Source organism: Oncorhynchus mykiss, chromosome 3 (assembly GCF_057628025.1).
Source record: "Oncorhynchus mykiss isolate SJ-2025 chromosome 3, ASM5762802v1, whole genome shotgun sequence".
NCBI lineage: Eukaryota > Metazoa > Chordata > Actinopteri > Salmoniformes > Salmonidae > Oncorhynchus > Oncorhynchus mykiss.
Window position 1 is genome coordinate 60,197,287 of NC_143024.1, and position 16,230 is coordinate 60,213,516.

At 43.5% G+C, this 16,230-nt stretch overlaps 1 protein-coding gene across 3 annotated transcripts in view; it reads left to right on the top strand.

The window, feature by feature from the left end:
* The window catches only part of LOC110520075 (sodium channel protein type 2 subunit alpha), a 54,247-nt gene that overhangs the window by 8,086 nt on the left and 29,931 nt on the right, over window positions 1–16,230 (top strand). Inside the window, exons 2-9 of one of the 3 annotated variants that reach the window (XM_036974349.2) lie at window positions 5,313–5,626; window positions 6,203–6,321; window positions 7,753–7,842; window positions 7,935–8,063; window positions 9,303–9,394; window positions 14,473–14,721; window positions 15,235–15,298; window positions 15,513–15,654. In XM_036974349.2, coding sequence (XP_036830244.2) covers window positions 5,363–5,626; window positions 6,203–6,321; window positions 7,753–7,842; window positions 7,935–8,063; window positions 9,303–9,394; window positions 14,473–14,721; window positions 15,235–15,298; window positions 15,513–15,654 — 1,149 coding nt within the window. In that variant the 5' untranslated portion in view covers window positions 5,313–5,362. Of the gene's footprint in view, window positions 1–5,312; window positions 5,627–6,202; window positions 6,322–7,752; window positions 7,843–7,934; window positions 8,064–9,060; window positions 9,189–9,302; window positions 9,395–14,472; window positions 14,722–15,234; window positions 15,299–15,512; window positions 15,655–16,230 lie in introns of those variants that run through there. The other 2 variants (XM_090229732.1, XM_090229731.1) reach the window with 2 other exon arrangements.

Here is a 16,230-nt window from a genome sequence, read left to right on the forward strand (position 1 = left end):
CTCGGCCTTCTGCTGTTTCCTGTAGCCCAGTACCTTTGTCTTGCTGGGGTTAAGGGAGAGGTTATTGTCCTGGCACCACACAGCCAGGTCACTGACCTCCTCCCTATAGGGAACTAAGCACGCAACTCTGAGGGGCCCCTGTGCTGAGGGTCAGCATGGTGGATGTGTTGTCGCCTACCCTCCACCTGGGGGTGGCTCATCAGGAAGTCCAGGATCCAGTTTCAGAGGGAGGTGTTCAGTCATAGGGTCCTGAGCTTAGTGATGAGCTTGGAGGGCACTATGCTGTTGAGCTATTGTCAATGAACAGCATTCTCATGCAAATGCTCCTCTTGTCCATGTTGGAGAGGGCAGTGTGGAGTGCAATAGCGACTGCGTCATCTGTGGATGTGTTGGGGTGCTGTGCGAATTGGAGTGTGTCCAGGGTGTCTGAGAAGATTGTGTTGATGTGAGCCATGACCAGACTTTCAAAGCATTACATCGCAACAGGGCAATAGTCATTTAGAAAGGTTATCTTGGCATTCTTGGGCACAGGGACTATGGTGGTCTGATTGAACATTTTACGTATTACAGACTGGGTCAGGTGGAGGTTGAAAATATTAGTAAAGACACTTGCCAGCTGGTCAGTGAATGCTCTGATTACACCTCCTGGTAATCCGTCTGGCCTGCGGCCTTGTGAATATTAACTTGAAGAGCGAGATCACACAGTCATGCATGGTTCAGTGTTGCTTTTCTCGAAGGAGCGCATAGAAGGAATTTGGCTCATCAAATAGGCTCAGGTCACTGTGCAGCTCACGTCTGGTTTCCCTTTGTAATCAGTAATAGAGCTGCCACATCCGACGAGTGTCTGAGCTGACTTAGTAGGATTGGATCTTAGTCCAGTAATTGATGTTTTGACTGTTTGATGGCACGTCAGAGGTAATAGCGGAATTTATGATAAGCGTTGGGATTAGTCTCCCTCTCCTTGAAAGCAGCAGCTCTAGCCTTTAGCTCAGTGCGGATGTTGCCTATAATGCATGGCTTCTGGTTGGGATATGTATGTACGGTCACTGTGGGGACGTCGCTTTGATGCACTTATTAATGAAGCTGTTTATTGATGTGGTAAACTCCTCAATGTTATCGGATGAATCATACATATTCCAGTGAAACGGTCCTGTAGCTTAGCAAAATGGTGCCGGAGGAGATGGCCGCCGTTTTACGGTCTCCTAACCAATTGTGCTATTATGTGAGGGTTTTTCGCGATATTTGTCAAGTATTTTGTACATAATGTTTCTGCAACCGTATCTTACGGAAGAAAAGAGCTTCTGGATATCAGGACAGCGATCACTCACCTCGGATTAGACAAAGATTTCTTCAACAACATCAACAACAAGCAGGACTCACACGATATTCTCCAAACACCCCACAGAGCAGACATCCAAATTATTCGCAAAAGGAAGCGACGCAGAGGACGAAGAGCCGGATGCCTCGTCCGGACCTGCAGAAGGCAACTAGGAAAGCTGCCGTTACCGTCAATATTAATCGCCAACGTGCAATCATTGGACAATAAACTAGACGAGGTACGATCACGAATATCCTACCAACGGGACATCAAAAACTGCAATATCCTAATCCTATGCTTCATGGAATCGTGGCTGAATGACGACATGGATATTCAGCTAGCGGGATACACACTGCACCGGCAGGGTAGAACAGCACACTCCGGTAAGACGAGGGGGGGGGGGGGGGCGATCTGTGCATATTTGTAAACAGCTGGTGCACGAAATCTAAGGAAGTCTCTAGATTTTGCTAGCCTGAAGTAGAGTATATTGTGCTAAATTGCAGGCCACACTACTTGCCTAGAGAGTTCTCAGCTATACTTTTCGTGGCTGTTTATTTACCACTGTAGACAGATACTGGCTCTAAGACCGCACTCAGTCAGCTATATAAGGAAATAAGCAAATAGGAAATCACTCACCCAGAGGCGGCGCTCCTAGTGGCCAGAGACTTTAATGCAGGGAAACTTAAACCAGTTCTACCAAATCTCTATCAACATGTTAAATGTGCAACCAGAGGGAAAACAATTATAGATCACCAAGCCGTTTAATTTGGGCATGCTTTTCATCCAAAATTCAGAATGCTGCCCTCTACCCTAGAAAAGGTAAACAGGTCAACATACACAAGGCTGCGGGGCCAGACGGATTACCAGGACGTGTGCTCCGGGCATGTGCTGACCAACTGGCAGGTGTCTTCACTGACATTTTCAACATGTCTCTGATTGAGTCTGTAATAACAACATGCTTCAAGCAGACCACCATAGTCCCTGTGCCCAAGAACACAAAGGCAACCTGCCTAAATGACTACAGACCCGTAGCACTCACGTCCGTAGCCATGAAGTGACATTTTCAACATGTCTCTGATTGAGTCTGTAATAACAACATGCTTCAAGCAGACCACCATAGTCCCTGTGCCCAAGAACACAAAGGCAACCTGCCTAAATGACTACAGACCCGTAGCACTCACGTCCGTAGCCATGAAGTGCTTTGAAAGGCTGGTAATGGCTCACATCAACACCATTATCCCAGAGACTAGACCCACTCCAATTTGCATACCGTCCAAACAGATCCACAGATGATGCAATCTCTATTGCACTCCACACTGGCCTTTCCCACCTGGACAAAAGGAATACCTATGTGAGAATGCTGTTCATTGATTACAGCTCAGCGTTCAACACCATAGTACCCTCAAAGCTCATCACCAAGCTAAGGAACCTGGGACTAAACACCTCCCTCTGCAACTGGATCCTGGACTTTCTGACAGGCCGCCCCCAGGTGGTGAGGGTAGGTAACAACACATCTGCCACGCTGATCCTCAACACTGGAGCTCCCCAGGGGTGCGTGCTCAGTCCCCTCCTGTACTCCCTGTTCAACCACGACTGCATGGCCAGGCACGACTCCAACACCATCATTAAGTTTGCTGACGACACAACAGTGGTAGGCCTGATCACCGACAACGACGAGACAGCCTATAGGGAGGAGGTCAGAGACCTGGCTGGGTGGTGCCAGAATAACAACCTATCCCTCAACGTAACCAAGACTAAGGAGATGATTGTGGACTACAGGAAAAGGAGCACCGAGCACATCCCCATTCTCATCGACGGGCTGTAGTGGAGCAGGTTGAGAGCTTCAAATTCCTTGGTGTCCACATCACCAACAAACTAGATTGGTCCAAAGCATTCTTGACAAAGTCCTTGTTCTTCAGGTCCCGTTGATAGGATAGTGATGGTACGTTCACCTATAGAACAGAGGGTAGAGGCATTTCATTTACTCACCGACGTAGTCTCATCAGGGAGCCCACTCTTTTGCCTCTCTTGCGCCGTCACTTTCTCTTTTGAGTCCCGGGGATTAGGGACTGGTCCGGAATGAGCAGGTACATCCACAGCTGCTGACTTGTTGAAGTAGAAATCTTCATCCAAATCTTATGCCCAGAAGCTGTTTTCGGACATAGAAAATGAAAATCTTGGCTATATTAGATAGATTTGTCACCCCTCAAGGGGTACGAAATCTATGCTTTATTTTATTTTACAATATAAAATATTTAATTCTGAATAATTGGTTCTATTATTCAGGAAGCAGGTGTCAGCTGTTCATTGCACTATTTTCATAACTGCTGCTACTTGTGCATGTGCTCAGCTCCTTCAGTGCATGCACTCAGGTGTGTAACCACAAGCAATATGCATGCCATGACTATGTCCTAATGAAACTGTTGTGAAACTCTTTATTCAACTGTTGCGAATATATATATATTTCCTATCCCATTTGGAAGATGTACTGTACAGAATAGAGTAGTCTGAATGTTTTCAAAATGTATTTTTGTCCTTTTGGTAACTATAGTATAAAGGTTGGCTTTGGCTTTGGCTTTGAGGTCAATTTGTCATATGCAGTAAGGCCAACAATAGGATGAATTTTAAATAAGCTACTGTGGCTGAATTTCGTACACAGTTACAACTGGCAAATTCTGTACAGAAAAAAACGTTTACTGGAAAGCCATTTCTTGATGACTTCTTCCATTTAATGAAGGAAAATTATATGCGCCTACTAGCCATTAAATTGATTAGAAGATGTGTGAGTAGCATTCAGTACTAATGGCGATCATAGGCACTTATGAGTTCATTCCAAATTCAGGGTCAATTTGTGCACAGCTGGCTAAAGAGTCAAACTAGTCCATCACAGCTGTGATAATAAAGGTATTTCTAGTATAATGTATTTAATGTATTTATTTGCTTTTCAAATCATTAATATTCACAACCCACAACACCACCACTCACATGAAGAATATGGGGAGATATGATAATCTGCCATAACAGAGCACAAAGACACCTCAAACAGAAGTTACAACAACTGCTTTCGTTTCACTAAATCCCTTGATGGGTTTTACTATGTTGACATAGTGACGTGATTTATGTTAAATCCAATCCAGCATTGACCAGTGTGTTAGTGATTGATTTCTTGGATCTGACAAGACAAACAATGTGTTTTATTGCACTGTAAAGCCAATGACAAAGTGATAAAGCAGATGTGACAGATGCAGAAGAAGCAGTAGTAAAGGGATGCTTGATATCGCCATCGCAGTGTCCCTGTGCATCATGTTACTACTCTCTGAGTCGATTTGGAAACTCAGCCTCTCCCTCTGTCTCGTCCATACTCTTTACACTGTGACATTTTATAGTGGACACTTTGGGCTCTGGACGAGATCACGCCTCCTAGCTGTTGTCTGTGTGATTGGCTCTGGAACAGAGAGTAATGGGTTAAACTAGAAGTCGCATCTAATGCGAAATCCCTCCGTTTAATCCCATGTATTATAATGTCACATCTGACTGAATTTTCCCCAGGTAGTTGCTGTGGATTGAAGAGCATGGGCAGGTCTCTCTAGACTTTTTAGGACCAGCTACTTGTCCTCTGTGGGATCTGTCCACAGCCAGATCTCCCCTCCACTCATTGGGTTGTTTTCTTTAGAAAAAGTGAAGTGATAGGTGTGAAGAATAGACTGTGAAGTACCTCATATTGATGGTTTGGCCGCCAAAGAGTGGCATGGAAAGTATTTTTGTTTTCCTTCTCACTGGTACCTGTGTGATATTGGATGATTGTAAGTGTAAGATTATAATGGAATCATATTATCCAAGTCAGTGTGTTAGGCACTTATAAAGGTTGCACATTTCCTGCAACAGAAATATTTTTTCAGGTTGAATGTAGTTTTTAGGATATCATTGCTTCAGTAGTCGACGCTCAGTCACTACACTTGCCTCTTACTGGAGTTTCTCCTTCTTGTTTCTTCAGCTCTTTCTAATGCAGGAGGCTAGCCGTTCACTCTGAAAGTGCAGGATGAAATGATGGAACAGCTTCTTGTACCGCCAGGACCAGACAGCTTCCGCCCGTTTTGTCGTGAGTCCCTCGATGCCATCGAGAGGCGGATCGCTGACGAGAACGCCAAGAAGTCCAAGGCGAAGCCCAACAATGATGACGACGACGGGCCTAAGCCCAGAAGTGACCTGGAGGCTGGCAAATCACTGCCACTCATATATGGGGACATTCCCAAAGGATTGGTGTCTACACCACTGGAGGACTTGGACACCTTCTACAGCAATCAGAAAGTGAGTGGGATGGGTCATCCCAAAGAGCTGGGCTTTGAAACCAAGAAGAGGATGTTTGGATGAGTTGTGAAGGGTTAAGGTAGTATTGGAAAGCATTTGGATCCATGTCATATTTTGAGCAGAGAGTTTATGTTTATGCAAACTAGTACTGTCTATCCTGTCATGTGTATTCTGTGCAGTGAGAGATCTCTATGTGTCAGGCACTGTGATTACCCAGAGTTGCAGTAGCACAGGCTATCTCTGTTGTCAGATCCAAGTTCAGTTGTTATCATGTAGGACAAAGTGATGAAGCACACTGTCATCCATCCAGAGCTTTTGTATCCAAGGTGACAGAAAAGCTATGATTGATAGGGCTCCCGTCTGACAATTTCAGGGGAGACATATCACGACACCACAGAGTACCACTGTGCTCTACAATGTGTGTTATAGCAATAACAGAAGCTGGTGTTGTGTTGTCCTTCTTTTTGTGAATAATTTCCATCACTCCTAAGTGACCAGGAATATGTGTTGACACTCTCTCTCTCTCTCTCTCTCTCTCTCTCTCTCTCTCTCTTTCCCTCTCTCTATTTCTCACAGACCTTTATAGTGTTGAACCGAGGGAAGGCCATCTTCCGCTTCAACGCCACTCCTGCATTGTATGTCTTAAACCCCTTCAACCCTCTTAGAAGAATATCAATTAAGGTTTTGGTACACTCATATCCTTGGATTAGAAAATAATTAACCACATTTCATGTTTTTGAGGTCAAATAAATATGTGTCCTATATCGCATGTCTGTATCTTGTTTGTACAGATAATGATTTAAGCATTAAGGCTCGTGGGGGGGGGGGGGGGGTATATGGCCAATATACCACGGCTAAGGGTTGTTCTTATACACAACGCAAAGCGGAGTGCCTGGACACAGCCCTTAGTCATGGTATATTGGCCATATACCACAAACCCTCGAGCTGCCTTATTGCTATGATAAACTGGTTACCAACGTAATTAGAGCAGTAAAAATATACCCGTGTTATATGGTCTTATATACCATGGCTGTCAGTCAATCAGCATTCAGGGATCGAACCACCCAGTTTATAATGCACTTTATACAACGCGTGGGTCTAATCCTGAATGCTGATTGGTTGAAACCGCATTCCAGCCAGTGTCTATTCCACAACTTACCAACGGCTAAATCTATGGCGTTAAAATGCCTGTTAACTGTGCAATTCACTGTCCCATCAGCCCAGCCAAGCAATTTATAAACTTGATCTCCACTATAAAAAGCATCTAGACATTATCTCACATTTCTTTTAGACTAACATTTCATTTTCAACAACGGAGATTTGTATAAATCTTGCTGTCTGTCTTTCCAACATTTGTAACATTGTTTCAATATGCAAATTAGATCTCTAGCTGTCCCATAGTAATGAACATGTCAAAGAAATACCAATAGAAAACAGGTAAAACAAAACAAAGTGCAGCTAATTTGCTGCCTTTCCAGCTTCAGTTTGAAGTGATTGTGTTAGCTGTGTTGTTGGCTAGCTCCTCTGAACAACAGTGTCCTGACGAGTGAGCACATTTCCTATGCCAGGCGAAATCGTGCCTCATTAGCTCATTGTTATGGATGTATCCAAATAAATGTATTCAGACAACAGCTTAAACAAACGCAAATGCAGCTACTTTGCTGTTATTCTGGCTGCACTTTTTGATGTGACTGTAAGTTAGCCGTAGTTGGCTAGCTAGCAAGCAAGGGATAAGAACGTTGCCAGCCAGTATTTGTAATAGCACATTTCGAACGAATGATTGAACAACTGGGTCGCGTCTCTAGATACAGAACAAAAAGACTGACCGACTGGGTAGCGTCCATAGATAGTGAACAAAAAGACTGAAAATGCATCAAAATAAAATGTTAAACAAAAATATGTCAATCCTTATTTGAATATGTTGGTAATCTGTTGTATAAAAGTGATAAGGCCCTCGAAGGCGGTGGCACAATATATCCTCCAAACACAGGCTTCTCGGACATTATCACCTAGTTGTGAGAGGTGTACGTTCTATGCCAGAGTCAAGTGTTGTATTGCATGAGATGTGTAATGAATATTGAATCAATAGGTCTGGACAGTTCAGTTTCCTTGACAACTGCCTCCACATTGTTCAGCATGGTAATCATGTTGACTATCCTTACCAACTGTGCGTTTATGACCCTGAGTCAGCCCCCGGACTGGACAAAGAATGTCGAGTAAGTCATCGTCTTACCCCGAAATCGACACTCTTCCACAATACACACACAGTAATCTATGTAGACTAAACAGTCCTCTTTGTTTCCAACAGGTACACATTCACTGGAATCTATACATTTGAATCTCTTATAAAAATTCTGGCAAGGGGCTTCTGTGTAGGGAAGTTTACCTTTCTCCGAGACCCATGGAATTGGTTGGATTTCTGTGTTATTGTCATGGCGTAAGTATTCTCTCATTTTCCTGTTATGATCAGTAATAGGAGTCGTCTGTAGCTTTAATAAGGACTATTATTAGCTTCTGATATTATTACTTACCTACAGTGTGTAACTATTGGCAACACTGTCCACCGGGGTTCCCCAATAGGCAGCCCGCGATCCAAATTCAGCACGCGGGTTATATTATTTGGCCCCCAAAGTATATATTTTTATTTATAATTTTCGTTGTTGGACATAAAAGACTGTAAAATCACCCGAAAATCAACCCAAAAGTGATTTAAATTTAGGAAATCTGTTCCCAAGTATTCTCAAGCATAAGTAGAGAGGCATATGTGATTGTATCCCAATGTAATCAAGGTTTGAAATGATTCGGTTTTTGTCAAATACTAAATATGTTCGTAATTCTTGCGGTGAATTTGCAGTATACAAATTATTTATAACTTTGTCCTTGCCCCCCGACCATCCGCTCAAGGAAAAATTGGCCCAGGCTGAATGTAATTGAGGACCCCTGCTGTACAGTCACTAATGTTCACCATAAAAAATTCTCACAACAAACCCACTTCTACACTGCTAGTAATTTTGCCTACATGTATTTCTACTAACACCTACCAGACTTCACTACGGTTTGTTTTTGCTGCTTGAGGCAGATGAGTTACAACAAGTACAGGGTGAATGTCGATTTAGATTACAACATCGATTCTGTTTGTTGTTCAGGGGCAACATTCTACCTTGGTGTATTCTTTGTGTTGTTAGTGCATTCATTGTTGGTGGCTAACACAAGAGAACAGTCGTAATGCAATACTGCGTCCTGTATGTACAAAACCATGTAGACATGATGAATATTAAGGCACTCATACTGCTCAGACTAACGTGAACTTTGATAGTGTTAATCCTTGTTAATTGTCCTCAGACTCCTCACACCTATTGTCTATCCCACCGTGTAATAGTGTTTGAAGGGTTTAATGCCCTTGCCATGTAACATGAATGTCTTTTTCCTGAACTACACAAGCTCTATTGTAATTGTGAATTTTCCTGCAGGTATGTAACAGAGTTTGTAAACCTAGGCAATGTTTCAGCTCTTCGCACTTTCAGAGTACTAAGAGCTTTGAAAACTATTTCAGTTATCCCAGGTAAGGAGTGCCTGCTGCCAGTTGTCAGCCAGCCCCTTCCTTGTGTCATGTTTCCTCCGACTGCTCTCTGTTGTCCTGTCATGGCGTCTGTTTGTGACCTACCCCTTATTACAGATATGTCACAGAGTTTGTGGACCTGGGCAATGTCTCAGCACTGAGAACGTTCAGGGTTCTCCGAGCTTTGAAAACTATATCGGTCATCCCAGGTGAGAGCAAGGTTAAGGGTTAAGGTTTAGGGGCCAAAGGGTGGTAATGTACTACTCACTCCATCAAAGCTTAAGGGTCACTTCACCTTTACGTTTTTATTTAGGTCTGATGGTTTGCCTCTCATGTTGTAATGTGGCCAGTAAAAGCAGTAATCTGAAGCAGTTCCTTGAAATGGGAAGGATTCCCTGCTTTCAGACCTACTATTTTATTCCTTAATTTGTTTATTTCTCCAGAACAGACTTGGGGGTCTAGTTGATTTTGTTTGCATGAGACTGTTTACATCCAGCTTGTGTAATTGCGTTTGTGGTGCTGTCCAGCTCTCCTCTCCTTCCTTTGCTGTTTGGGATGGTTGCTTGTCATTGTCCTCCCTGACTGGGGTGTCTGCCTTCATTCAACTGCTCCCGACTGTGCTGTTGGTCTAGTAAGGGTGTGTCATATGTCAGAGCTAATCGTGATGCATGTCCACCCTCACAGACATGCATGCTTTTGTTATTGTACTCTGAGACATATTTTATGATCCAAGCTCTTAGTAAGGTTTATAGCACACTGGCATATCTACAGTACAGCATACATACAGTGCATTTGGAAAGTATTCAGACCCCTTGACTTTTTCCTCATTTTGTTACGTTACAGCCTTCTTCTAAAATGGATTCAATAGTTTTTTTTTCAATCAGGTTCAAGTCCAGGCTCTGGCTGGGCCACTCAAGGACATTCAGAGACTTGTCTTGGCTGTGTGCTTAGGGTCGTTGTCCTGTTGCACCCCAGTCTGAGTGCTCTGGAACAGGTTTTTATCAAGGATCTCTCTGTACTTTTCTCCGTTCATCTTTCCCTCCATCCTGACTAGTGTCCCAGTCCCTGCCACTAAAAAACATCCCCACAGCATGATGCTGTCACCACCGTGCTTCACCATAGGGATGGTGCCAGGTTTCCTCCAGACATGATGCTTGGCATTCAGGCCAAAGAGTTCAATATTGGTTACATCAGACTAAAAAATATTGGAAGGTTCTCCCATCTCCACAGAGGAACTCTGGATCTCTGTCAGAGTGACCATCAGGTACTTGGTCACCTCCCTGACCAAGATCCTTCTCCCCCGATTGCTTGGCCAGCTTTAAGAAGTCTTGGTGGTTACAAACTTCATCCATTTAAGAATGTTGGAGGCCGCTGTGTTCTTGGAGACTTTCAATGTTGCAGAAATGTATAGGTACCCTTCCCCAGATCTTTGCCTCGACACAATCTTATTCTCAGAGCTCTACGGAAAACTCTTTCGACCTCATGGCTTGGTTTTTGCTCTGACCTGCGCTGTCAACTGTTGGACCTTATATAGATAGGTGTGTGCCTTTCCAAATCATGTCTAATCAATTGAATTTGCCTCAGGTGCTCCAGTCAAGTTGTAGAAACATCTCAAGGGTGATCAATGAAAGCAGGATGCACCTCAGCGCAATTCCGAGTCTCATAGCAAAGCTTCTGAATACTTATGTAAATGTTATATTTCAGCTATGTTTAATACATTTGCTAAAATAAAAGTAAAACTGTTTTTGCTTTGCCATTATGGGGTATTGTGCGTAGATTGATGAGTTTTTTATTTGTATTTAATCCATTTTAGAATAAGGCTGCAACGTAACTGTCACGGTTTTCCTGTTGTGAAGGAGAGTCGGACCAAAATGCGGCATGTAGATTGCGATCCATGTTTATTTAAACTGAAGCAACACGAATCTAAATACAAACACTACAAAACAATAAGCGTAACGAAAACCGAAACAGCCTAATACTGGTGCACATACACACAGAACAAGGACATCAAGACACTAAGGACAATCACCCACAAAACACAACACCAAACAGGCTACCTAAATATGGTTCCCAATCAGAGACAATGACGAACACCTGCCTCTGATTGAGAACCATATCAGGCCAAACATAGAACTAGACAAACTACACATGTAACATAGAATGCCCACCCAGCTCACACCCTGACCAACCAAAACATAGAAACATACAAAGCAAACTATGGTCAGGGTGTGACAGTACCCCCCCCCCCCCAAGGTGCGGACTCCGGCCGCAAAACCTGAACCTATAGGGGAGGGTCTGGGTGGGCATCTGTCCGCGGTGTTGGCTCTGGTGCTGGACGTGGCCCCCACTTCACCGTAGTCCTAGTCCCCCACCTTGTCCTCTTCCGTGGCCTGCTCACCATGGCAACTCTTCTCAATGGACAGAGGGGCGGCAGCTCGGGACAGAGGGGCGGCAGCTCAGGACAGATGGGCGGCAGCTCGGGACAGAGGGGTGGCAGCTCTGGACAGAGGGGCGGAAGCTTGGGACAGAGGGGCGGAAGCTCTGGACAGAGGGGCGGAAGCTCTGGACAGAGGGGCAGCTGCTCGGGACAGAGGGGCGGCTGCTCCTGGCTGACTGGTGGCCCCTGGCTGACTGGCGGCCCCTGGCTGACTGGCAGATCTGGAAGAGTCTGGTTGACTGGCAGATCTGGAAGAGTCTGGTTGACTGGCAGATCTGGAAGAGTCTGGTTGACTGGCAGATCTGGAAGAGTCTGGTTGATTGGCAGATCTGGAAGAATCTGGTTGACTGGCAGATCTGGAAGAGTCTGGTTGACTGGCAGATCTGGAAGAGTTTGGTTGACTGGCAGATCTGGAAGAATCTGGTCGACTGGCAGATCTGGAAGAGTCTGGTTGACTGGCAGATCTGGAAGAGGGGACACCGTGCGCTCCATAGCATAACACGGTGCCTGCCCGGTTTCTCTAGCCCCCCGGTAACCACAGGAAGTTGACGCAGCTCGCCTACCTGGCTTTGCCATACTTCCTGTGAGCCCCCCCCCAATACATTTTTGGGGCTGACTCTCGGGCTTCCATCCACGACGCCGCGCTGCCTCCTCATACCAGCGCCTCTCCGCTTTCGCCGCCTCCAGTTCTTCTTTGGGGCGGCGATATTCTCCTGGCTGAGCCCAGGGTCCTCTTCCTTCCAATTCCTCCAAATAGTGCAGCCTCTCCCACTGCTGCTGCTGCTGCTGCTGCCTCTGTTGCCCTTTACCACGCTGCTTGGTCCTGTTGTGGTGGGTGATTTTTAATAAAGAGAACACTGAACACTATACAAAAGAGTAACAAAAAACAATAAACCAAATACGACCGTGAAGCTACAAATGAGACCTGTGCTGAAACAAGCCATCAACATAGACAAACTAGACATGTAACATAGAATGCCCACCCAGCTCACACCCTGACCAACCAAAACATAGAAACATACAAAGCAAACTATGGTCAGGGTGGGACAGTAACAACATGTGAAAGAAGGAAAGGGGTCTGAATACTCTCCGAATGCACAGTATGTCAATTGTGGCGAGAACTGCCTGGACATTATAACAACTATGAGTAGGCATATTGGTTTTTATAATCACCTGTAGAGCAATAAAGAACTTTATTTTAAGCTACATTGTCATTTATGGATGTGTGTTATAAACATATTACTGGGATTTGGATCTTAGACAGAAAAGATGATGTGCTTATAATGGCTCATATACTTCTAGTGGAGAAAATAACATGGGATAACTAGGGTTGCAAAGATATCGGTAATTTACCAAAGTTGCCAGAATCTTCAGTAATTTGGGTAATTAATAGAAAATCCACTGCAATATATCGTACATTTGGTAATTCATAATTGAATAACTTAAAAAAAATAAAAAATCACATATAGTATTAATTTTGTATGTATGTGTCCGTATTGTCTGAGTTTCTAGTAGATAGGCCATATGGTTTTAAAGAAAATTGCCTAATTAATGAAAAAAAGCATCTAATCAACAATGGCATTATTTTCATTTAACTCTGCAATTATTCCAACTATTGTCTTTTCTTCACAACTGCCATCAGTTTGACGCCAAAACGTTGATAACAAATACATATTGACCCAGTAAAATAAATATAATGTTTGCACAAAATATATAAAGGATATTATGCTGAAATGCTAATATTAAACACCAATAGTATTCACTAAGTTGATGGTTTATATTTAAGATAATGTTTTACAGATGTGTTGTTTTATATTTTTAAATCATCTTATTTAATGATGTCATATATTTTACATGTGATAAGGCCACACAGAGGTCAGGGATAATTACAGACATATCCCCAAAGGGCCACTAGATGTCTTGAAATAAATGATGTCTAGATGTCTTGAAATAATTATAATAAATGAATGATACCAAAAATCTCTTAGTTTACTGGTAAACTTTGAACGTTTCCAGTAATATACCCTCCCTTTGCAACCCTAGGGGTAACAGATGAAACCTCATCCTCGCGGTGTACGACCCATTGAGACAGTAGAACGTGTCACCGCATTGCCAGCCAACCAATCTTTGACAGTTATATGAGCAGCTTCTTTTGAACACATCCACACTATTTTCTTTTAAACATATGAAGCAACAGACATGTAAGGGTGTGTCATATGTCAGAGCTGATTGTGACGCAGGCCCACCCTCACAGACATGCATGTTTTTCTTGTTGTACTCAAAGTCACCTTTTCTGATCTAAGCTCTTAGTAGGGTTTATAACACACAGGTATAAAAACTACCGTGACATATGTCATTTTGTGGCCAGAACTGCCTGGACAGACATTATAACAACTATGAGTAGGACTTCCTTAGCTCATTGATTTTTTTTATAATCACCCATAGAGCAAGCAGAGACGACATTTTAAGCTACATTGTCATGTATGGACGTGTGCTATAGACGTACGGGTATTACTGGGATTTGGATCTTAGACAGAAAAGATGATGTGCTTATCATGGCTCATATAATTCGAGTGGAGAAAAGAACATGGGGTAACAGATGAAACATTCTCATGGTGTACGACCCATCGAGACAGTCGAATGTGACCGCACTGCCAGCGTTCCAATCTCTGACAATTATATGAGCAGCTGCTTTTGGACACATCCACACATTTTTTTTGTTTTTTTTAAACATATGAAGCAACAGACATGCTGTGATGTTTACATTGTGTACAAATGAAGGCGTCTTCTTTGCATACACTGTATAAGACTCCTATGCGAATAACAGTGAGGTTCTGTCGTGTCCTGCAGGCCTGAAGACCATTGTGGGAGCGCTGATCCAGTCAGTGAAGAAACTGTCAGACGTGATGATCCTCACTGTATTCTGCCTAAGTGTCTTTGCCCTAGTAGGGCTGCAGCTGTTCATGGGGAATTTAAGAAACAAATGTTTAAGGATCCCTCTTAACTCAACCAACCTCTTTGATGATTCAGTCGACTTTAATGGGACGGACCTCAACAAGACCAGCTCGTTCAACTGGACCTCTTACACGAATGATCCCAGTAAGCATGTTTCTTTGGCTTCAGACAGTCAATGGAGGGTTAGTGAAGGCCATGCTACTAGCCTCAGACTACAGTGTGTGAGTCACAGCTCATTGCTAGCAGCCAAACGAGCAGATCCTGGCTAAAGAGCGTAATGTACAATTACAGGAATGGCTGAGGGGTTTGTAAGAGCTTCTGGTGGGAAGTAGTTTGGCGGTTCATCATAACACTGCCTGTTGGTGGATGATACTAGTGGAACGTTTAGCTTGTCAACACGGAGGGTATTGAGTCATCACCCAAGTGAGGGAAATGGCAGTGGCACCCTGATGGCCATAACACTAGGACCTGGGCAACTATGGGGTAAGAGGGGAGAAAATAGATTGAGCATTTTAAACGACCAGAGAAAGTGCTTTTTTTGTGAATAAAGCTTTGAACTGTTCTCTAGTTACAATGTTGTGTGAAGGTATTGAGGATGGAAATCATTTATTATTTTTGCTGTTGGCGAAAAATTGATTTTGTCTCTTTTTCCTGTAGAAAATTATTACTACCTCCCAGGTAAAAAAGATGCTTTGCTTTGTGGAAATGGCAGTGGTGCCGGGTAAGATCGAGCCCACATTACTGTCTTTGTATCTGATCGTCAGGATGCACTATTAATTGTGCTTGTGTGCGTGGTTTGCGTATGCATGCGAGTGTGTGCGTGTGTGCTTGTCCTCGTGCATGTCTTTGTGCTTTTGACATCAAAATAGACTTGTGAAAACCAGATATTGTGAATGCAGAGATAGGGATTATGATTGGCTTGTTGTTTGTTGTAGGCTGTGCCCAGAGGGATTCTGGTGCATCAAAGCGGGCCGGAACCCAGATTACGGCTACACCAGTTTTGACACGTTCAGCTGGGCCTTCCTGTCTCTGTTCAGACTGATGACTCAGGACTACTGGGAGAACCTCTACCAGCAGGTCTGTCTCATATAGATGTACTAGAGAGCTCATCTCCTGTCTTTGCAATGGCCACTTTTGTGACAGCATGGGCAGCACCTTTGAGGAATATCTACATGTTAAAGTAGTCCATTTCTGTCTCTTCTACTTCTTTGAGTGTACTGGCAGTTTTTAAATAGACTGATAAGGTGCATACCACCCCCTACTTTGCTGGAGTGTATAATCTATTCAGGAACCGTATAAAACCAAGGTTGGTGATTAACTTCTTATGGCTGCCATCCCGTTAACGGGATAATTGTCATCAACAACCGCTGAATTGCATAGCGCCACATTCAAATAATATTACTCAAAATATTTATATTCATGAAATCACAAGTGCAATATAGCGAAACACAGTTTAGCATTTTGTTAATCCACCTGTCGTGTCAGATTTTGAAAATATGCTTTACAGCGAAAGCAATCCAAGTGTTTGTATAAGGTAATCGATCACTCGACAAAACATTATGTACACCTAGCATCAAGTAGCTTGGGCACGAAAATCAGAAAAGCAATCAAATTAATCGTTTACCTTTGATGATCTTCGGATGTTTTCACTCA